Raw genomic sequence first — 22,874 nt, 5'->3', positions numbered from 1 at the left:
TCACCACCACCTCAACCACCAGTCGACTCGACCATCGCAGAGCAAATCCCCCCTCCTTCCCGGATCAAACTGTCCCGCGCATTACATCACAATACCGGTAGGCATGGCCTAGACTTTCTTCAAGCAGCAGCAGAAGCCTTTTCGTTCGGGATCCTCATCCATCCCGCCATCGCTTGTCTCGCTTGGCATCAATTCCTTTTCGTTTGACACCCTGTCTAGATCATCTAGATCATCATCAACATCACCACCTCCACCTGCACCTCCCACAACCATCACCGCCGCCACGTCACATCATCATTTATCTTTTGACACAACGTTCGTCTTGACGTTCCTCTCCGAGTCGGAGAATCAGAAATTTGTCCGCTGGCGTACATGACCCCATTGAAACACCAATCCATCGCCTACCAGGGGGGGGGGCCTCTCGTTGCTTCTTCCATCCGGATCCTGGGTCTTGGCCCACCGCCCCTTTTCCTTGCCTTGCTTGCCTGGGTCTGCGCCTGCGACTGCGTCGGCGTCTGCATCTGCGTCAGGCTTCTGATTACTTTCTCGATCTTGGCCCGGCTAGCCCATTCGTTGTGATACGGTCGGATCACCCATCGTACTCTCCCCCCCACCCGGTCAGTTTCATTGCACCACTGCTGTCGCCCGCGCACCACGGCCCGCCCCAGCCTCCGGGCGCCTTGCCGCATCAGCCCACACCTCTCATCGGTACATTGCGTTCTGGTACGACCGCCGTTTTCTCCTGAGCTTGGAACCCGGAATCAGACGAGCAAACAATTTTGGGCCCACACCACTCGAGTCGCAAGACGCCCCTCCCCGGAAGACGGAGGCCTCTCTCGTGACATTCGCCTATTGCATCGAGGACAAACATGACGGCTGCGGCACGGCCCAATCGACTCCGTCCTGGCGGGTACCAGCGTGTACCTGAATGGGAGTTGGAACAACGTCAAGGCCAGCACCAGAGCCAGATTCCACGCCAGCAGCGGTATCAGGACACGCCCGCCGGCCCGAGCAACCAGAACACCGGCCGTCAGCTTCCCGAGAAGCCCCTGCCCGCCCTGCCACCGCCGTCCACACCCATGCTCATGAGCCCCGGCCCCGGGACGACCGTCGGCCTCGCCGGTCGCCGCCGCCCCGCCATGGTCTTCTGGTGTGCCCTCGCCGGATGCCTCCTCGCCGGCCTCGTGCTCGAGCTCGCCTGGCACGGCACACGGGCACCGCCACTTGGTCGGTTTGCCGAGTGCCTCAACGGTGGTGGTGGCGGCAACAAGACATCGGCTGATGTACCGCAACACTTCCAGACCTCGCCGCAGCTGTGGGCCGGCCCGACTGCAACGGGGCGGGCCCCCTTCCTGGCGCAAACCCGTCTTGTGCCCACTGGAAGCTTCGTTCCCAACAGCCCGCTCCAGACAGCCATGCCGATCGAGGGCATGGCGGCACAGGACGAGGGTTTGTTCAAGTTGATGGGCTACCTCGCGCCCTATGAGCCCTCGCCCGGATTCGGCGTCGACGAGTATGGCCTACCAGAGGGAGCCGAGATTGTGCAGCTGCAAATGCTGTCGAGGCATGGGTCGCGGTATCCGACGCTGAACTCGGGCGTCACCGGCCTCGGGGACCGGCTCAAGGCCGTTGCGGGTAAGCTCAAAGCAAAAGGGGCGCTTGAGTTCCTCAACCGTTGGACCTACGAGCTCGGTCATGAGATATTGGTACCAAAGGGACGATCCGAGTTGTTCGAGTCCGGTGAGTACCCTTCCGCCTGCCTCGCACCCCCTGGCGTTAGCCCTCATGCTGATAGTGGCAGGTGTGTTGCATTCGTACATGTATTCACAGCTGTACAACACGAATAGCAAGATCATCGTTCGCACCACGGTAAGTCGCACATCCATGGTGCCTCGCTTATCGTCATGGCTGACGGCCCAAGACCCAGGACCGTATGCTCAAGTCTGCTGAGTACTTTCTTGCGGGTTTCTTCGGGCTCGAGTGGTAAGTCGCCGGATGTTAGTCAGGCTTGAAGCCTCCGCTGACGCGAAAAGGACCAACAACGCAACGATTGAGGTAATCATCGAACAGGGTGGCTTCAATAATTCACTGGCTGGCTATCTCAGTTGTCCCAACGCCTGGAAGCACCAAGTTGGGACCGAGGCTTCGGTGGACTGGCAGTCGCGCTACCTAGCGAACGGTCAGTTGATACTTTGCTCCAGAGCTTGCTCGATACTGTTGCTGACGAGAATCAGCTACCACTCGCCTTCAAGGGCTTATCGAGGGATACGATTGGACCATTGAGGATACGTACGCTGCGCAGACAATGTGCCCATACGAGACGGTAGGTTCAGCATATAAACACCGGCACGCGCGGACGCTGACCTATCTAGGTTGCCTACGGTTATAGCCGCTGGTGCGAGCTCTTCACCTACGAAGAATGGCTCGGCTTCTCCTACTCTGTGGACCTCGCTTTTTCAGGCAACAATATGTTCCACAACCCCACCGGTGTAAGTGCCTCAACCTTTCCACTACCCCCTGCCCCTGCTGACTGGAACCTCAGCGTGCCGTTGGTCTTGGCTACCAGCAAGAAGTTATTGCCCGCCTCAAGAACCATACCCTTGGCTATTCAGGGTCCCAGATCAACACAACCCTCGATTCCTCGGAGGAGACCTTTCCCTTGAATCAGAGCCTTTACCTCGACTTCTCGCACGACACGAACATTGCCTCGATTCTCACGGCCTTTGGACTTACGCAATTTGCCGGTCCCCTTCCGCGCGATAAGCTGCCTGAGACGCACAATCTCACAGTCTCTCACCTGACGCCCTTTGCTGCGAGGCTTGATATTGAGATCATCCGCGCACCCAAGCCCGTCAAGGCTGACCGCTCAGGATACGCTGATAAGGGTGGGGAGACAAAGTACGTGCACTTTGTGCTGAACCAGCGGACGGTACCGCTGGGCGTGAGCTTCGAGGAGTGCGACGTGGGGCGGGTGGACGGATGGTGTGAGTTCGAGACGTTTTTGGAAGTACAAGACAAAATGGAGAAGTTGGCAGACTTTGATCGGGCCTGCTTTGGAGAGGTGCCGCAGCGGCCGTTTGGCGAGGTGAATGATGGGAGGCCTATATGAACGATGGTCCGCAAGAGAGTGGCCCAAATCGAGAAGTGTATAGGGATGGATGGAGCTGTATGCTATGGTGTGTGTTTGTATATATGAGGTTGCTTGGACATGGCCGACCTATTTTTTTCGCTTGTACAAAGCCTTTTTTTTTCTTCCGAGTCGACAGACCGTCGATGCCGTGCATTTGTATCTGGTACTATCACGCCACAGGGAACAACTAGTTGGGGCTCGAGCATGGAGCTGAGGGGCCTGCGAACGGTTGTGTTCCAAGTTCTGTAGAGCTTGAGGTATTGATACGCATATCCCAAGGCGTAGCTGCCTGCCTAAAGCGTTGCCAGCCCTGACGCGCTGGAGTCGTGCAACGTGGGTGAAATGTTCAAACGCACCTCTTCTGGCCGGGTCCTGCCAGAATGCGTTTCCGAATGATGCTTTCGGGAACGCCACCAAGCCACCTCGACGCTTCTCGTTGCATAGTTCCTGGAGGAGCAGCCCGCTGGGAGAATATATGGACTCCTGAGATGATTGTTGATTCACATATTGGTAAGAGTTCGCGCGTGAAGTCTGTGGTTCTCCAGGTAGGGCGTCTCGTTCTCGCTGCGGCGGACGAGGTCATGGAGCGTTTGACAACGGTCACCTCGGATGTTTCTTCTGGGACATGCGCCGCTCTGTTGTTGCCCGACTCTGGAGCTCTCCGTTGGCAAGGAGGGGCCATTGAGCGTTGCTTGAGGACGCCTTGTCTGGAGTTGCCTTGCCGCTGGCGTGGCGGATGGGACGTGTCTGTGAACTGAATGACAGCTACATCATGAGCGGGTGGTCTAGCCATATCTTCCATGTTCGATGGGTTTGATTGTGACGGTTTCTGAGTTTAGATTGATGGTCGAAGCAGACTGCCCGTGGTCTCGCCATAAATGCTGTCAGACGTCCGTAGACATGCCATGGAATAACTCTCTGTGCTGACAGGCAATTTCATCTACACCAAAGCCTGGGTTTCTCTCCCCTATGCTGTGGTCGAATGTTATATTGACCATGCCAGTGAAGGCAGTTCATGAGCGAGTATTCGTCGATAAGCCAGCTACGACTGCACTCTTCTCGCGAGGTCAGCATCGTGAATCCAGGTCGTCGGTTGCATGGTCCCAAAAAAAGGTTCGGTTGACGCTGCCAGGTTCGATTGTATGGCAATGAGTCTCAAGTCGTGTTCTCGGACATCTCATTTTGTCCAGACTCTGTTGCAGGCGAGCCGTTGACGCGAAATGGCCGAGACGTCATCAGTCTTGGTATAGTCTGGTGCATCGGACCTCCATCTGAGTCATGCGGTCTTCAGGTTCGACGGTCCTCCTGACCCTCGTCATACAGCAGACAGCATATTCCTGGGGCCCCAAATCCGGCTATTGAGCGGGTGGTCTCGCTCCCGTTGATGTTTGAAGATGCAGCAGCCTCATCGTGAGTCATTGCAATGGAACCATGAGCCTAACTTGCTACAAAGGCCCTTCGATGTCAGGCGCAGGCTACGGCCAGGTGTTTGACCGAAATCTCCTCAAGATCGAGAGATTTGCTCAGGTCGTTCTCGTATGTAGGAACAAGGTACGCTTGGCCATTTACCTAAGCAGCGACGATATTTTTCATAGAACCGACTTGAGGAATGGCCTCGACGGACGACCCCGATGAACAGCTCGAAGATGGTCATGTGGGAACGTTCATCGAGACATTCAGAGGCTGTCGACTAACTTGAGTTCGACGACGTGGTGAAGAGGTGGTTACAGTGGTCTTGGCGTAGATATCGAGTTTTAACATAGCTGACGTATGCTCCGAGGGCAATGATCCACGCAGCCGAGGAAGAAGCGCCAATGTGTCCTAGCTAGGCATTCTAGCGGCGGCGTTAATCAGGAGCTGCTTGTTTCTACCAATCTCTGCCATATTCGGAACGGTCCGAAGGCACGAGGCAGCTGCCACGTGAGGTGGCAGCGAAGGTGATCGAGCCGATGTCAATCGACGCTCAACTGCGAGTACTCAATGATGAGAATGGCAGTCATGCCTATACCTGCATGCCATGGAGAAGCAACGGCTGCGCACGTCGTGGGTCGTAGGACCTCGTGTCATGTCTAGGCGATGGTGGCCGCCCAACCAGGGGACAACTCACGATGCATCAGACTCGACACCACAACCCGGCCGCAATGTCGGCTTCATGACCTCATTTCACCACTGAGACGGAATCATCCATCAGAAATGAGACGAAGAAACAATTTCAGGGTCTAGGCGGGGCCCCAGTACCCCAGATCTCGTGCCAGGCGGCCCCCGTCCCAGTCCACCACTCACCACCCACAGCGTTACGAGACGTTTACGCGATGAAAACCCCCCCAACCTCACGAGACCCCCGACTGGTCCCTGATGCGGCTCAACACCTTCTTTCAACCTCGTCCATCCATCGACGTCTTGGGTTTCCATCTTGTTCCTGACCCTGCATTTGCGGCATTCTTCACGCAACAGCAGTTGAAATAAGAAAACCCCATCCCCCGCCGTGCGACCCGAAAGACTCGCTGACGCCCGCAGAAACCCACGCCAAGTGGCCCCCTCTGCGCCCGCACGATCGCCATCAAAGCACCAAGCACCAAACACCACACACCACACGCCCCCCCCCCTTCCCCCCTTCCCCAGCGATCCTCCCCAGGAATCCCAGCACCAAAGGGGCATCACTCGTTGCGCCCGCACGTCGGCACGTCCCAAGGAACCCAAAAATAAAGAAGAAGAAGAACGGCACGCCATGCAAACTGCGAGATGCGCCGCTGCACGATGGAGGCCAAGATCTGGGGCTCGAACCACACCATCGATCTCTTGGGTGCGAGGCGAGCCGCTGCGCTCCTCTTTGCCGGGGGGGGGGGGGGGGGACCCAACGTCTATTCAGACGTTCGACTTGTCATCCCAGCCTGCGATCACACGCATCTCTCGCCTTCGTGTGTCTCCTCTCGGAATCTATATAGCGCGGGCGGGCAACACGTTTGACCCCATCGGCTGGCACACGGAATGACCTGGGCCTTTCTAGCCTCACAACCCTTTCTCTCTCTCTCTCTCCTCTCTCTCTCCTCTCTCTACTGGTGGACGCCCCTTCTCTCCTCTGTCTGCCTTATCTTCCCGCCAGCTTGCTGCTCAATCTGTCCACCAGCTGCTCCTCAATCTGCCCACCAGCCGCTGTTCATGAGCCCACGGCGCGACGCCACCCCTTTCTCGATTCCTCAGCTTTCCCTTCGATCGGGGAACGCGCCCCCCTTGCCCATCTGTCGACACGACCTCAGCCCGAAACTCTCTGGGCCCCCCTACAAGTGCTCGCGGCGAAACGAGCCACTCATCGCGCACGTCGTTATCTCGCGCGCGCGCGGGGGGGGGGCCAGCGCGAGTCGCGTGGCGCTGTCCCATCTCACACACAGCCTAAACCAACTGCGTCATGCCCACACATCCCAGACCATGTTCAGCTCGCGTCCTGCGTCGCCCGATTGGCGTGGCTGTAGCCTGCCACCACAAGTTTGATGGCAAATCTCGGCTGCGTATCGCTGCGTGCTCACGCGCAAGGCGGAGGGCAACGGCACAGTTCCATGTCACTCAGCAATCAACGGATCCGCAAAGTATGATGAATGTTCAGTATTCGACTGGTAAAGTCGTGGGTATTGATACATCGCGCGCTCTCAAAGGAATATTCTATCTTGTGGGTTCGGCTTGATGGGAAAACCCCGCCGCCTGCCCGTTCAAATGACCAGAAATGCAAATAAAAAGTGTACCAGTTGTGTCTGGTGTTATCCCGAAATTTCCATACGAGGAAAGAGAGAGGAAAAAGAAAAACGCCTCAACCCCTTTGCTGCCCCTGCTCCATCCGTCCCGTTGCTGGTTGTGACCAGCTTAGACGGCAGCCGTCTTCTCGCTCTTGGTCTCAGCCTCCGAGTCAGCAGGCGCAGCCTTGACCTCGGGTTCTGGCGAGCTGGGGTTCGAGTTGCGGTCGGCCATGACCTGGTGCTCCTCGATGCCGTGCTGGGGCACGAAGCGAACACCCTCGCCGGCGGGCTCGGTCTGGTGGGGGGTCCAGGCAAGGAAGTCACGGCGGACCTCGACATAGTCGTACGAGAACTCGCCGTGCTGGTCGTCATCCATGCCGAGGAGCTCCGCCTCCTCCGAGGCGCGGAGCTTGAGACCAGGGACCATGTCGATGGCCTTGGCGATGAGGGCCGAGACGACGAACGAGTAAGCAGAGGCGGCGACGATGAAAGCAATCTGGATGTACATCTGCTTCCAGTTGCCGTCGATCCAGCCACCCTGGATGCCGTTGTTGACACCGTCGAGGCCGATGATGTACTCGGTGGCGAAGAAGGCGTTGAAGATGAGGCCGACGATACCACCGATGCCGTGCTCAGCGAAGACATCGAGCGAGTCGTCAATCTTGAGGATGAACTTGACCTTGGTGCCAAAGTTGCAGGCGACACCGGCAACAACACCGAGGATGATGGAAGCCCAGGGAGGGATGAAGCCGGAGCAGGGAGTGGCGGCGACGAGACCGGAGATGGTGCCAGAGCACCAGCCGACGAGGGACCACTTCTTGGCGAGGCGGTAATCAAGCAGGCACCAAGCCATGGCGGCGAACATGGCAGTCAGGCACGAGTTCCACGAAGCCATGACGGCACGGAGGTTGGCGCCAAAGGCGGAACCACCGTTGAAGCCGAGCCAGCCGAACCACAGGAAGACGGTGCCGAGGGTGATGAGCGAGATGTTGTGAGGGCGGAAGTTCAGCATCATCTTCTCGTTGCGGCGGCCGAGGACCCAGGAGTAGGCGAGAGCGGACATGCCGGAGCCAATCTCGACGGGGCCACCACCGGCGTAGTCGAGAACGCCGTAGTTGAAGGCCCAGCCGTTGACGTTCCAGACCCAGCAGGCTAGGGGGCAGTAGACGAGGGTGGCCCAGAAGAAGATGAAGACCATGCAGGGAATGACGCGACCGCGCTCGGCAGTGGCACCGGCGGTCAGGGCGGCGGTGACGGCGAGGAACATCATCTGGTAGAAAGAGTAGAGAAGCGCGGGGACCAGAGGCGAGCCGGGCGAGGGCTGTCCGAGGGTGTTCTTGAGTCCGAAGTGGCGCAAGTTACCGATGAAGCCGTTGGTGGCGGTTTCGCTGAAGGCGAGGGTGTAGCCCCAGAAGTACCATTGGAAAACACAGACGGAGAAGGTCATCATGGCGACCCAGAGCTGCGAGAGAGCCGACTTGCGACGGGCGAGACCCGAGTAAAGGAAAGCGATACCGGGAATCATCATGAGAACCATGCAAGCGGAGACGAGGATATAGGCCTGGTCGCCGCTCTGGTACCACTGGTTGAGGTTCTCGGTGACTGTTGGGCAAACTTTGGTCAGTGGTGTCGTGGGGAGATCACAGTTGGGGCTTCAGCGTACCGGAATCACCGCCAGTGTCGGGATTCGTGCCATTGAACTCCGTGGGAGCTCCCACCCAACTGTACGACATGATGGGCTGTGTCGTGTGTGAGAGACGTCGAGGGACGAGGTGTGTCGACGAAGGAAAAAAAGGTAGTCGAGAGTTCGTTCGACTGTCGGAAGGGTGTGTAAGTCTTTTGTCGGGTGTAGAGACAAGAGACCTCTATGGGTGGAAGTGGGTATCACCAGAGACGGATGGAGTCGAGACTGAAGAGCGAGAAACCTTTCGAGACGGAACAGCGAGGAGGGATGGATGCAAGAGATATATATGAACCAGATGCGGTGGTAGGGGGAGGGACCTATTGGCAGCGCGGGTCTGGGGAAAAGATAGAGAAGACCCAGAGATAGTAAGACCCCAGGCGGACCTTGCCTACGACGGAGGGTCGTATCTCTCAGTCGAGCGTCCCATCCCGTCGACCCATCCCATTCATGACGCCCGGCGCCGGTGCTGGCGTTGATCCCTGGCTGATAAGAACAGCCATGATGGGGGGGGGGAGGGCGGTACATTGTACGGGGGGCACACGGAGGTGGATGCGTGTGTAGGGGCCAGGGTGTGAGAAACGAGAGATCCGGAAGTGCATGCGTGTGTGGGAGGGTCTTGGGGACGAGAAGGGCAAGGGGCGCGCCAGAAGGGTCGCGGATTTTGCTCGCAGGTGTATAATAGAGTTGACCGACCAGAAATGATAGATAGCAGCTGGACGGCATGTGAGTGGTGGAGAGGGAAGGGGGGTGTGGCCTGGATCCTGCCAAGGGGGGGTGCCGCTCGGGAGCCTGGAAGCTGGGACCGGGTGCGTTAGGAGGAGATACATCGAAGGACAAAAAAAAAAAAAAAAAAAGAACGGCAGCGACACTGGAGCATAGGGACGAGGCTAGGAAGGTGCGAACCGCACAAAGAGAAGCAGGCGCCCTCGACTCGTGCCGGCTGGGCAGGCTCGCTTCAGCAGGGGTCCGCCCCAATTTGGGTATCGGTACGTAGGTGCCAAGTACAGCATAGACGCACGGTCCCAGCAAGCAGGCACACCTCCCACGCACTTTCCTGTGTGCGGGACTCGGCAGGGGTCCTGCCTGCTTTGCTGCTCCCGCTTCCTGCTCCCGCTTCCTGCTCCCGCTTCGATGCTGCATCTCACCAAATCACCCGTTGTCATGATGCTCATTCTCATGATTGTGGTCCACCACCCAGGACCCCCAAACTCCCAAGTGGATGTCATCCCTCCAGTCTGACGCGCCGGTACATCAGCTCGCCTACCTTACCTTAACCAAGCACCTGGGCGAATGCCGCGTCGTGATGCAGCAGACTGCCTCCACCCCTTCTCGTCGAATAATTCCGGGGTTAGAGAAGGACGAGTCGGGCTGACGGCAATCCATGGCATCGTGGGATCAGGTAGTCAAGGTGGGGTGGGACTTGTTCCCCGGAAGCCCAATGCCATGGGTTGCAAACGGTCAGCGCCAGCAAAATTCCAGCCTCACCTTCCAGCACCTAAAAGAAGCAACCCAGGTACCACCGCTATTCATCCTGAACACCAGCCTGGAATGGAAGACAGCATCATGGCCATGTCGTGCTCCCACGCACGCAGCCATGTGGAACCAGCCAGCCCATTCATTCACCATCGGCATCAGCAGCTCAGGTCATCGGTGCCCTATTCCTATACATCGCTGCGAATACTTCGCTAGGAAAAAGACGGCACCCTGCGCTGGTCGTTACATGGTCATTGCTGCCGCCAAGACGTCTCGAGATCAACCTGCCTCAAGAAATTGGCCAGCAAAGCCTGATCGGACCACGCCCGGGCGCCATGCTCGACGTCTAATGAGGCAGTGTGAAGATAAGAGAAAGCATCCAGTCAATCACAGGCACCACCATAAACGTCAATCGAGTATCAATCGAGTATCAATCGAACCCCCCCGTTGGCCAGCCATTCAGCTGACTCACCAAAATCTGCCGCGTCTCACTGGTCGTGCTGCGCGGGAGTCCAGAATCTGGACGTAATGCTATCACAGCATGCGAACTGGCCCCCCTGGTCCGCCTATTACCAGTACAGGGCTCACGCTCGTCTCCATTTCACTCATTCCCGGGGATGGCCATGCTTCTTCAAGGACCTCAAATTCCCCCATTGTCCAGTTGTCATGACATTCTCGCCTCGTCACGCTTCGTATCGAATCCCGCGATAACGCGAATTTCTCTTGGAAGGGGGCCTCCTGTGGGATTTCCTCTGTCGCGAGAGCCTTCGACTGGATGGCAAGAGTTGAACCGCCCACTCGACAATGCTTCTTCGCAATGCCCAGCCTGCCCAGGATTCAGCTTCGACCAATGGTCCCAGTCTTGGTACGGATCTACCGTTCCTGACAGGACCTTTTTACATCTCATCAACAAATCGCCACGACTCATCAACTACACTGTAGCGAACGCTGCAGCGGCGGCAGACAGGCGAATACCAGCGACATCGGATCTCCGTCATCTGGAGAAGTCTGGTTCGTCTCATCGGACGGTGAACACACCGCTCGCGATCTGCCAGCTTATGCTAGGCCCTCCGCTGTCGCTCGCCCACGCGCTGGAAAGGCACACACACACACACACACACACACACACATCTCATTATGTTACGCAACAGTTTGTTATTGTCCTGACAAAAGGGCAATCCTCGGCCGAGCTGCCAGCCAATGCGGTGCCTCCCTTCTTGGCTCCATCCACTCCAGGAAAGCTTAGCCCTCAAGGGGGGAGACACGGGTCGATCGTTCAGGACAGGGGGGGCATGTGTCCTCGGCTGTGCACTGGGCTGCCGATGCCCAATGGAGCGCTGCGTTTTGAAGACTGACGGTATTCAAGATTCGATTCCCTTCATAGTGTCTTGTAGGCTCGTGCTGGTTATTCCGAAGAACCTGCTATCCTGGTCTGAGCAGCTTGCTGATCGACTTGGCGATTGACGCAGTGTCTGTCATAAGAGGAAGGGCGTCTGACCGCTGCAAAAGCCCTCGCCCTCGGCCACGGACGACTGAGTCTTGAACTAAGGATTGGAATCCCGTCTGGGCTTCGTAGTGTTTTCGCCCTGTCGACACCCTGAACATGCCAACTCCAAGATCGAACAACCTCAAACACCTGCACCCCGGCTTCTTTGAGCCGCCTCTGTGTCGCCCTGCGTTTGACATGGAAAACGCGCCTCCCGCCTTGCATCGCAGAACCCCTCAAAATTTCCACCTTGTCATCGTGCGCCGCGCCCTTCTCGCCCCATGTGTCCCGTTGGCCCCAACTGCCCCCGGTTCCCAAACCGGCGGTCCCGTCGACAGCGTTAGCCTTATCTTACGCCCGAACCAGCGGTCCCGCCACACCCACTCCCTTCGAGCCGTTCTAGGTAGGTGTGTCAAATGTGCTTGTCACCTCTTGCTGCCCAGCTGCTTAGATGCTTCCGACTCTCTCCGAGGTCGAGGCTTTCCCCTTCTGGAAGGTTTCGATTTTGCGCGTCACCACATGGACACGCTGTTGCACTGGTCGAATGATGCGTGTTTAGGGGAAAAGATGGACCGATGGGCGAAAGGGCAGCATGTGATCGCGCGCCATTTTCCCGAACATGGTGACCGCACAATCCTCCTTCCTTCCTGCGCGTTGCCGTTGCTCTTGAAGGTGGCTTGGACACATGCCAGATACTTCTACATGAGCTGTATCGCGCGACCCATGCTTTTGAGCACACCGAGCAACGATTTATCTTGGATGCAGTCGACGCAGTTCTTATGCGACGGTCGCGTGCATCAAAGTTCTTGGTATGCGACTGTTATTTCGGTTCGATCCGCGCTCTTCCACCTCTGAACGTGTGATACCATGTACAACGCGTGCTGCTCAAGCGCCCTGATTAAGTTCGCGTAGAGGAACTCAAACTTGGATCATATATGCGGCGGACAACACGAACATTGGTCCTCGTGGCTACTCGACAGCATACATTGTAGAGCCTGGGAAACGACACATGGGCAGGTTATCTGTTTACACGTAATGAAGCCGCTGGAACTGCGCCATGCGAGATCTGCCCCTCTTCTCATATGTCTGGTGGTCAAGTGACATACACGAAGCGATGAGCCCATTGACGTGCATTGCAGAGCTGAATCGCATCGATCAGCCTCCTGGAATCGGCGGAAGTTGTTCGTACGGTGTGCAGGTTCGCCGTTCTTCGCAAAAAAAGGCTTCTCGACTAGCAATTCTGCGACCCTGATTCCTTATCGTGTTCTCGCCCTTCATCTGCTCGTCCTGAAAATGCGTCATCCTAGTTAGGCCGCAATAAATAGAAGCTTGGACCGAGCTCCCAGGAATTAAGTTCAATATCCCATACTGCCTTTTTTTTTCTCGGCCGCAAAGGTTGCTTGTTCCAAGGCGAATGTCGCATCGTGGATCTTGGCAATGCAATAGGTCTGCGGACGGAAAGTCTTGAAGCCCGCACAACCACCTCCTCTGAGAGAAAGATGGCATTACCCCTCTTTCTAGGTGGGAACGAATTCTCTCTTTCAGAAAGTACGAGCGGCTGTTTAGGTGCTGAAGCTCTCGTGCCAGCTCTTCACCGCTGGTGCTCAACCGAATACATTGGAGCTTCCTGATGCCTTGGAATGCCGAGCGTACAGCCACTGTGCGCGAGCTGTGCGCCTGAACTCTCGTGTCTGCATCGGCTGATGGCATCGAACGTTTCTAAAGGAACCTCGAGTGAATAAGGAACGATTCTCCCTTTAATCTCTTGCCGCAAAGTCACGGATACATGTGCTTTAACCTATTTGACAAGCGAATGGTTGAATGGGGGATAAGAACCAGTACGTCTATCCCGGGCATCGACTACAGGCTGGCCCAGCAGCCGACACCGTCCTGTTTTCCGTCAAGACAGCTTCGGGGCTCGTGTCGCGGGCAGCACATATCGCTTGCTGTGGTTTTATAGTGGCGGTGTGGTGCGCAGCACTGCATAGCTCATGGCCACTGACGTCGGCGACGCTCAAGAACGTGATGGAGCCATTCGAACCAGGCATCGAGATGACTATTCCGTCGAGACGCAACAGGTCCGCGCTCATGCTGAATCCGGAGAGGCTTCGAGCCCGGTAAGACTCTCTCCTACAGCTGTCAGGGGGAGAAAGTATCGGTACGGTATCAAGGGGGCATGTCAGGCATGTGCGTTGCATCACGACCAGTCGAGGGGAGAAACGTGCTCAAGTCCTTGTACGCACCTCTCTGTGTTGAGTTTCCATGGGATGGCCTCGGTGTTTCCTCGTTTGTTATGAGCAGAACGTCCACCATAGGGCTGGCGGTCGGTCCATGTGACACAGGACGAGGTCATGTTGAACTCCCTCGAGTATATTGGCCCATCGACACCAAGCCTCAGAGCACCATCAGTGCACATAGGAGCGCATGCCAGTGACCACGGGGTGTACACCGCCACAAGAATCCTTGCTTGACTCTGCGCAACAGCCCTAGATGAGCTTGGGGAGGAACTTCGGCTCGACAACGAAGAAGAGTCGTGAGCTTGAAATGTCAAACACCCGCAAGCCCGCAGAACGTGAACGCAAGGTTGTAGTACGTGCCACCAGCGCAACCATCACATACAAGGCATAGCATTCCAGTCATCCACAAAGGATCGAAGAATTTCATTACTCTGGGTATCTTCTCGTCATAACCTCGTTGCGTCGTCAAGCGACCATCACTGAACCTAAAAGAGCTTTCTTCCAGCCCGGGCCCACAGCACAATGCCGAAACCAAAACACAAACTTGAAAAATCCCATGCAAACGCCAATGCATCAACAGGAGGCGAGCTCATCGTGGAATCCACCCCCGTAGAGACTACGAACGCCGAACCACGGGCTCGGAGAGTGGGCCCCGAGCGAACCCGTCGTCCGAGGCCAGGTCGCTCAAACAATCTCGAGCCGATAATCGTCGTTCCGGCTGAGCTCGTACGACAGGATGGTGTGGTCTCTGTAGTGCAGCATGAGCCTATATCGTCTCGACCCCGGCCCGGCCGTGGTCTTGCCCTCTGGCCGCGCCAGCAGCATGCCCTCCGCGCCGCCCTCCTGCACGGGCCCGACGGCGATGCCGTACAGCGGCCTCGCGGGCCTGCGTCCGGCGTCCTCGTCCGTCTGCGTCGGCAGCACCCAGTCGATGCGGAATCCGTGGCGAGTGGACCAGTCCGTTCCCTGGGGTACGTGGCCCTTGCGCTCGTCGGCAAAGTTGACGCCGCGGTCGCCCGTCGTGGGCGTCAGCAGGACGACCTGCCCGACTGCCGAGCCGACGATGACGAGTGACAGCTCCGGAACGCGTAGCAGCATGTTTAGACGTGCCATGTGGCGGAATACGGGGTGGTGTGGTTGAGCGCTCGTGACAGAGCGGCAGATGACGGCGCGGTGCGGGGTCGAGAGGCGCCGCATCTCAATGTCGGTCGTGTACGTGCGTAATAGGCACGCACGGCTCGTGATATCCCTCAGGGTGGCGGGATCCTGGGGCGTCGTGTTGCGGTTGACCTCGAGGCTGCGCCGGAGAAATGTGGCCTTGTGGTGGAAGGAGGACTGGAAGGCGTAGACTTTGCCTGTATGTGGCAGGTAAAGCATGTCAAGCCAGAAGTTCTGGACGGTGTGCAGCTTTTGTGACGGCAGGCGACGACCGTTCATGGTGCCTTGGAAGATGATCTTGGACTGAGCTGCGACATTTTCCAGCATCTGGGGATGAAGAGGTATGGCGCCTGCCAGTGGAGAGCTGATTTGTGGCGCGAATTCGGCTAGATCTATCGTGCTGCTCCCTGTGAGTTCCCAGGGCCAGACGAGCCCGCTGCTGTTGGAGTCGAGAGCGTCCTCCATATCGTCGTATTCTTGGCTCCCGTCACTTGCCAGAGAGAGGGGTGTGTCGGGAGGCTCAAGCGGTGCACCACCGTCGACATTGTGTTCGCTGTACAAATTCGTTCCAATCGCGTCTCCAACCAGGCCAGCCTCACTGCCTTCGTCGTCGTCGTCGTCTTCTTCTTCCTCGTCATCGTCATCGTCATCATCGTCTTCGTGCTCAGATGTACTGTCATCTAGACCAAGGCCGACTCCCTGACCAAAGATGGCCGCTATCAACTGGTTTGGAGGGTTCATGTGCAGAAGCGTAGCAGGCAGCTGCAGCCCGTGAATCGGGCTATCGCGGACGTGGTTGAGGCTCTCCGATATGTCTATCACGCTCGTATGCGCAAAGCCCGGTGCTGTCCGAATCTCGTATTCGACAGTGGTAGGCTTCTTGGTGCCAAACGCATCACTCGACGTCGTCGCGCGCATTGCACCTGTGAGAGGTACGACCATGACACCCCAGCCGCTACGACGAGCGCGTCAGTGCCAAAGAATACATGCGGAGTGAGATGGCACGAATGGCCTTGCTTACCCCTGTGGCACCCTGATCATGTTCGCACTGCCCTGGTCGCTATGCGCGATCCGATACGGAGCAGTGCAGGGCTTCCAGATGTCGAGAATCCAGGTGTTGCCGTAGATGTCTACCGCGCACACCTTCTCGGCGAGCCCGTTCTTGTCGTCCCAGAACGAAACGTTGGGGATGTTGTGTCCCTCCTCCCCCAGGAGCAGGACGATGCGCCAGTTGCGCTTGCGGCCCGCCACGAGCGCGACGGGAAAGTCGTGCTTGTGTCCCTTCTTGGCGCCCCCCGGCTGCTTTGAGAGACCAAAGGCGAAGACGGTGACCTCGCGTCGGTTGGAGCTGACGGCTATGAGGCGAGATTCCTGGTGAACAGCGACGCCCCAGGCTGAGGAGCCGACGTTTTCGCGAAAGAACGGCCGCGGGATCGGGGCCGCCTTGACCGCGCTGGCAGCGGCGCCGGGTGGTCGAACATGGAGGAGGACGTATTCGGCAATGTGTTTGGTATAATATGCGATAACCGACCCGTCGTCAAACACAAGCAGGACAATCTCCTGGTGACCGAGGAATCCCGTCGTGATGGCGTTGGCCTGGTGAGAGAAGCGGCGGTCCATGGTGCCGCCCACGTACTCGGACATTCGGTCGGGACCCGTCGCAAGGATGAGATCGGCATCTTCGGGAATCGTCTGTCGTGGCACATCTCGAGGGCGGTAGACGAAGAGGCGGTTCTCGTAGGCGACAAAGTAGAGCTGAGGAGGGGCATGTCAGTTGGGATCGAACGTCGTGCGCAGAGCAGAGCAGAGCAGGGTAGTGGCGGGGGTTCCTACGTTGTATTTCTGCGACAAGGCAGTTAGGTTGTTGCGGTAGTAGGGCATCCGCGGGACTCTCCTCTCAGGAGAGACAGGTTCGCCATTGACGCTGGCAGGCGGACCGCCGGTGTAGAACTGGCCTGTCGGTACGCCGTTGGTGAGGTCGTGCTGGACGGTGCCGTCCGAAGACTGGTGGAAGTCACTGTCTCGTTCTCGTACGACGTCGATCACGTCTGGGCCAAACTGTGTACATGGGGAAGGTGTCAGTATGGCATTTCGCACAGAGGCTCAGCAGAATGCTCACGCGTGCTGTCGCCGTCTGCACCTGGCATTTCCCCACGGTTACTTCGCGGAACGGACGGTAGGCCATCGTCTCCTACGAGAACCAAAGGCGCAGTCGGCCTCGTCGGACATAGATGCTGTTGGGTGCCGGGTGTTTGTGTGCTTGAGAGCGGTGTTGCCACACAGAAATTGTAAAGAGCGGCCTGGAAGAAGGGCGAGGAGCAAGAACGCGGTTTGCATGGATTGGTGGCACCGGCTGTCTTGTCGAGTTGCAAACAAAGGTCAACGACCTAGGCGGTCCTCATGCGATGTTTCCCACGAGTGGATGAATCGAAGAACAGCCGCGCGGGCGCCGCTGAGGCTCGAGGGGTCAGCCCCACTCCTGTGCTGTATCGATAAGCCTCGCCGCGGCATGACGTTCCGTACCCAAGGTACCTACCTACCTTACCCAAGGTACCTACCTACCTTACCTAGGTAGGTAGCGTCAGGGTGCCCAGCACTGTTTTCGTGATGCAGAACAATGGCTTTCATGGCACGAGAATGGTAGTGTAACAAGATCACCGAAGGCGACGGAAATCAGAATGAAGCCAGCATCCAACCGCTTTTCATATACATCATGTCAAAACAAACCTCATTCACTAGCTGTCCAATCCTCATGTGGAAGCTATCCAGAACGCCATGTCCAGGGTGCCTGCGATTCGTACACCCGTTCGTCATTACCAGAACCCCTCATAATTCATCGTGTCCCTCAAAAGTGCCTTGCTTCATCATTTCCGCCATGTCTTTCATGCGGTAGTCGAGCACTGGAGTCTTCCAATCGTCCTCGACCAGCGCATACGTTTCCGTCGTGTTCGCCTTTGGCTTCCGCGGGTTGATGGCCCAGTAGCCAAAGTCGGCGTCGACGACCTTGAGATAGCGCACGAGGTTCTGCCAGTAGTTGGCGTCGCCCATGCTCGGGTCCCTCGGCGCCCCGAACTCTCCGACCCAGACGGGCGCCTCGTCGCCCTCGACGAGGTAGCCCCAGTTCTCCCGCATGGCGTGGACAAATGAGGCGTACCCCCTCTTGGCGAACCGTCCCTCGAGGCTGCCCCAGCCGGACCAAGCGTACACGTGCGCCGAGTACACGACCCTACCCGGTACATCGAGCCTCACGGGCCGCTCGGCCACGCCGCGAAGGTCGTTGCCCGACTCGGTCCCGCCAACGACGATGAGCCAGTCAGGATTCATCCTGAGCAGCCTGTTGCCGGCCCTCTCGGCGGCGGCGGCCCACTTGCTCCACGGCATGGTACCCCAGACGCCGCGCACCTCGTTCCGCAGGTCGGCGCCGATGACGAGCGGGTTGTCCACGAACCGCGCCATGACGGCCTCCCAGTTCCGGATCCAGCCCTCCTCCGTCTGGCGCACGCGGCACAGCGGCCCCAGGTGATCGTTCGCCCACCCGGCATCGCAGGGATCGGCGCCGCAGCACCACGTGGCGTGCGTGATGTGGTTGTTGACCACGACGGCGAGCCCCGCGTCCGTGAGGGCCGTCGTCACGGCCTCGAGGACATCGAGGGCGCGCTTGTCCGCGAGGTCCGGGTTCGCGGCCACGACGCGCGCGTCGACGACGGGGTTGGCCGTCACGATTTCGTCGGCGTAGGGGAGCCTCACGCTGTTGAAGCCGAGGGCGCGGATGGTGGCGGCAATGTCGCGGCGGTGGCGGATGTCGAGGCCGCCGGGCACGAAGAGCTCGTCAGAGGCGCCGTACCAGTTGACCGAGAGGAGCTTGAAACGGCGGCCTTCGGTGTCGACAATGTTGCGGCCCCTCGTGGCCAGGGGAAGTTGGTACGTCGTAATGTCGTCTTTGGCGGGGAGCGGTGTCAGCGGGACCTCGGCGAAGAGGCGGGATGCTGGGTCGGGGACCCAGGGAACATTGATGGTGGTCTCTGCGCGCCAGAGATGGTGGATGTACGCTCCGATCAGCAGGAGGGACATGACGAGAAACATGTTGCGTCGGAGAAACCTCGCAATTCGCCCTACGACGCAGGCTGTGTTGCGTGCCAATCGACGAGCAAGTGGTGATACGTGATATCGCAGTGTCGTTGAACGATGTCGAGCTGAGGATGGCGTTGGTAGGTGAATTGGGCCCAGACCGTGTCTGCCATACTCCGTTGGCGTTTCTGTAGGGATCAATGCAAAATCGTCGTCATTGCCGTCATTGTGGTCAAAGGTAGAGCGCCCCGTCGACGATTGTTCAACGTCGTCAAGCCGGGTTCCGAGCCTGGTGCTCCCAAAGCTTCTCTCGGCTTGAAGAGGTCGGGTCCAGCTCCATGCTCTGACCCTAGTAGTGGCCTGGTCGGGGCTGCAGCTGCCGCCCACAGCGGATGTCATGGCTCCCGGTCGCACTGAGGTCGCCCCCGCCCACGGCCGTCTGTGCTGTGGCAAGGGAATATCCAGAGCACGTGGTGCCAGATTGTTCCTGTCACGCACGATTCAGGCCAGCCAGGGCAGCAGCCAGGGCACAGGGCAGTCACCAGGGCCCGGCGTCACACCCGGGAAGCGGCACTTCGGCCGTGCCTGCCACCTGCTCCGTTGCAAGGTCGACGTTTCCTCACGAGAGGAGAGGAAACCAGAGAAGGGCAGAGATGGAAGGAGGCGAGGGCGGAGGGAAATGGACCTCTGCAGCGTCTCAAGACCCTCACTCAAGACACTGAGCAAGGAGTTGCAGGCGACAGGGCCGTCAAAAGATCGACAAAGCAGCGCCCGTTTGTCTGTCTCGACTGCGTCGCCTCAGCAGAATCAGACTTTTGCTTCCTCGGTAGCCTCCCTCAGACTAGGTAGATGGGTAGGTACATGAAGTGCATGGTACGTACGGCCGGGGCCCCGAAATGAAAAGAAGAAATGAAGGAGAAGATCAACTCGCAGCGAATGCACCCATCTGAGTCGCCTATTTCCGTCTTTAAATCAAATACCGGACGCCGATCCGATGCACCGAGTAAGCTTTCCTGGGGGGAGGCGCTGTCAGACATGCAGCCCGCAACCATGTCGTCCTCCGAGCATGCCGAGCCAAATTGTGGCGATGCGGGCGAGCCGCCTCGCTCTTCAATATCCGCCCCTTCCGGGGGCGCTCTGCTGCTGTCCTCTCGAGTGCATGACCCCTCGCCCGACGACATCCGTCCGCCCAGACCCGCCGTCCCGCGACGTCGAGAGCTTAATGTGAGCCACAGCCTACCTCTTTTTAGCGTTGAACATCAACATTGTTGTACAGCATTGCCATATCAGTAGTCCCAATTGTTGAAATCGTTGATACTCTTCTTATTCACTGCCCTCCCCACCTGCTGTCGGGGGCAACACCATTCGTGACATTAGGGCCTCGCAAGCTTGCCCATCCGCTCCTTTCACCGAACTATACAGTAGTGGTATCTCGAGGACGTAGCCTCGTGTGTTCCTCCTCGACAAATTTCCAACGAGTGATAAATAAAAAAAAATCCGAGACGCCGGCGCTGATCCTACATCGCATTCGTCACTGTATACGACCTGGCTCGACTCATGGCCATTCTGCCCTTTGCCCCCCCCCCTTGCCTTTCCGGCCCAAGTCGATATGAACATGGCGTGTGTCCGCCTCATGGTGTAAATGATGGTGCTCGTAAGCCAATATGTAATGGAAGGGCACGTATGTGCAGTGAGCGATCGTGGCTCGTAAATATAATACCTCTTCTCCTCCTATGTTGAGTCCGAGGCGCCTGAGGCTTTTCGTTTGTGTATTTTCGTTTTCTTTCCCTTTTTTTTTTCTTTCAATCGTACTGATTGGTTGAGAATCAGATCCTGTTCATCCCCAACGGGTTCATGTCCTCGAACCCCTCGGGGCTGTGCCGCCTTTCAGGACGCACATGCGTTGGCCTCATCTCCCAGCCGTCGTTGGCAGGCGGGCTTCGTGGTGGCCGTGGGCTCGAGAACGACCGTTCAGGTGCGTGGTATCGTGCAGTCTGCCCGAAGTAATCGGGCGTTCTGCGGCCGCTCGGTGGGCTGGCAGGTGTTTTGACTGGGTCAATCGGTGTTACCGCAGCGCTCGAGTCAACAGAGAGCATCTCGTACGCACGAGTATCTTTCTTGGCATCCTGCCGGGCGTCCACGGAAACGAATTCCTTCTTGCTGTCACCGCGGAACGACCTGAAGAGGTCAACCCAGCCGGTGACCATGGACCATCGTCCGAGGAGGATAAGCAACCAGATGCCGTTGATCTGCACAGAAATGTTAGTGGCGGTCGTGCTGGTTCGCAACTGCAAGTAGGCTTACCGCGAGAAGGATCAGCACTGCCATGATGGTAGCTTCGTTGACGACGAGAGGTTTTGCCAAATCCAGACACTTGTTCTTATCGCCGCTGGAGCCGAAGAGGCAGAGAATCCAAGGTTCCGCAATGGTCTTGTCCTCACGCACAGCTTGCACCGTGACGTCCTGGAAAACAAAGATGACGGAGAAGAAGATGACATCGCAGATGATGATGAGCACAATCGTGATGCCTCTCCACTGTAGTGCAATGACGCGGCGCACACGTCGGTATGCTTGGCGGGGGGTCATGGTGCGCGCACTAGCGGCATACTGCGGCAGGCTTGAGCCTTCGGTCGAAGCGCTGTTGTCGGCCAAAGAGGCTAGGTAGACCTTGATACAGTAGCCAAACGTGGCGAATTGTATGATGACGGTCAGGCCGGCAAAGACCAACAGGGGAATCCAAAAGGTGGCCAAACTATTCTCGTGGTTGATGTGGCAAGTCGCACCAAATCGGAAGGAGACTCCGCTGAAGAGGAGGGCAACGAGAAGCGCAATGGCGGGGAAGCCCCAGCCGGTGGCCTGAGAGATGAGCATGAAGTTCCGGCCGACGACGGCCTGCCAGCAGATCTGTAGGTGAAGAGACACGGCTCGCAAGAAAACCCACATGACGCCGGCGAATCCGCCCAGCAGGAGGAAAGATCCGGAAGCGCCACAGACGCCGCTGGTGTGCATGTTGTGGGGCGTGATGTCGTTGATACATTCTTGTGGCTGGGCCGCCAGCGGAATGACAAAGCCCATCTGGAAGGGGTTTGGGTTAACATCTTGCGGACTGGCATTGCTAAAAACGAGCGAGACTCACGTTCATGAGCATGACGGCACAGACGAGACTGATGCTCAGATAATGACGACTTGTCTTGTCGACGGGCAGGAACGCCCACGACAAGAGCAAGAAGAGGCAGCACAGAACGCTGGCGACACATATCCAGTTCGCAACTGCTGTCAAGGTCTCGAAATAGTCAGGATATACCCATTCTGTCATGGGACATGGCAAACAGCACGACAGAGTTTCGGTGATGTTCTGGCAAAGCCGGCCATCGATATCTAAAGAAACGGGATTAGTTGGCCGCGCTAGAACAGCATCTTGGCATCACTTACGCCCTTTGTCGGGGGGGAATCCAGCCGCGGAGATGAACGGCTTGGGGCAGCCAGACCCCAGGAGGTTGTTGGACATTGTTGTTGGATGGTGATGAAAATAGGTATGATGTCTACTCCGAAGCAAAGAACAAGGCGGTCCCTGGACGGTTGATGTCGTATTCAAGAGTATTAGGCGGCGCCGGTGCAGTTGTGTACGAGGCCGAGACTGGTTGTAGCGGGTGTACTGCTGTGAAAGCAAAAGGGACGTGACGTGCCAAGGCGCAACGCTGCGCGTGTGGGAATGGTGGAGAGCCGCGGATTGGAAACGGTGACCAGTGTCAGAAATCCTCCATCAAGGACAGTTTCTCATTCGCACTGATGAGGGACTGGATCACGGTGGCCGTGCTTGGGACGAGCCGATATAAGTCGTCTGGCTGGACCACGCTCTAGTGGGTAGAATAAAAATTATTATGTGACCGTGGCGTTTGCTCGATCTCGT

General features: G+C 57.6%; 6 protein-coding genes across 6 annotated transcripts; 2 read left to right on the top strand and 4 right to left on the bottom strand.

Moving 5' to 3' along the window:
• Positions 1–869: 869 nt before the first annotated feature.
• On the top strand, positions 870–3,109 carry VDAG_03162 (3-phytase A; the record flags this gene model as incomplete). Its single annotated transcript, XM_009657027.1, has 6 exons — positions 870–1,740; positions 1,802–1,869; positions 1,928–1,983; positions 2,106–2,179; positions 2,229–2,323; positions 2,543–3,109. 6 exons carry the CDS (start codon positions 870–872, stop codon positions 3,107–3,109), a joined length of 1,731 nt encoding a protein of 576 aa, XP_009655322.1.
• A 401-nt stretch (positions 3,110–3,510) lies between these two features.
• On the top strand, positions 3,511–3,888 carry VDAG_03161 (uncharacterized protein; the record flags this gene model as incomplete). Its single annotated transcript, XM_009657026.1, has 1 exon — positions 3,511–3,888. One exon carries the CDS (start codon positions 3,511–3,513, stop codon positions 3,886–3,888), a length of 378 nt encoding a protein of 125 aa, XP_009655321.1.
• A 3,097-nt stretch (positions 3,889–6,985) lies between these two features.
• On the bottom strand, positions 6,986–8,916 carry VDAG_03160 (ammonium transporter MEP1; the record flags this gene model as incomplete). Its single annotated transcript, XM_009657025.1, has 2 exons — positions 8,522–8,916; positions 6,986–8,460 (listed from the first exon to the last, which is right to left on the bottom strand). Exons 1-2 carry the CDS (start codon positions 8,589–8,591, stop codon positions 6,986–6,988), a joined length of 1,545 nt encoding a protein of 514 aa, XP_009655320.1. The 5' UTR covers positions 8,592–8,916.
• Positions 8,917–14,422: 5,506 nt separating this feature from the next.
• Positions 14,423–17,081, bottom strand: VDAG_03159 (uncharacterized protein; the record flags this gene model as incomplete). The annotated part of the gene is made up of 4 exons (XM_009657024.1): positions 14,423–15,851; positions 15,918–16,651; positions 16,730–16,954; positions 17,016–17,081. The coding sequence occupies 4 exons, from the start codon at positions 17,079–17,081 to the stop codon at positions 14,423–14,425; spliced, it is 2,454 nt and encodes an 817-aa protein (XP_009655319.1).
• Positions 17,082–17,722: 641 nt separating this feature from the next.
• Positions 17,723–18,979, bottom strand: VDAG_03158 (endoglucanase; the record flags this gene model as incomplete). The annotated part of the gene is made up of 1 exon (XM_009657023.1): positions 17,723–18,979. One exon carries the CDS (start codon positions 18,977–18,979, stop codon positions 17,723–17,725), a length of 1,257 nt encoding a protein of 418 aa, XP_009655318.1.
• A 1,811-nt stretch (positions 18,980–20,790) lies between these two features.
• VDAG_03157 (uncharacterized protein) lies at positions 20,791–22,472 on the bottom strand (the record flags this gene model as incomplete). The annotated part of the gene is made up of 4 exons (XM_009657022.1): positions 20,791–21,213; positions 21,269–22,039; positions 22,101–22,342; positions 22,397–22,472. The coding sequence occupies 4 exons, from the start codon at positions 22,470–22,472 to the stop codon at positions 20,791–20,793; spliced, it is 1,512 nt and encodes a 503-aa protein (XP_009655317.1).
• Positions 22,473–22,874: the final 402 nt, after the last annotated feature.

Source organism: Verticillium dahliae, genomic scaffold, assembly GCF_000150675.1.
Source record: "Verticillium dahliae VdLs.17 supercont1.5 genomic scaffold, whole genome shotgun sequence".
NCBI classification, from domain to species: Eukaryota; Fungi; Ascomycota; class Sordariomycetes; order Glomerellales; family Plectosphaerellaceae; genus Verticillium; species Verticillium dahliae.
This window is presented reverse-complemented; position numbering and strand designations above follow the sequence as displayed.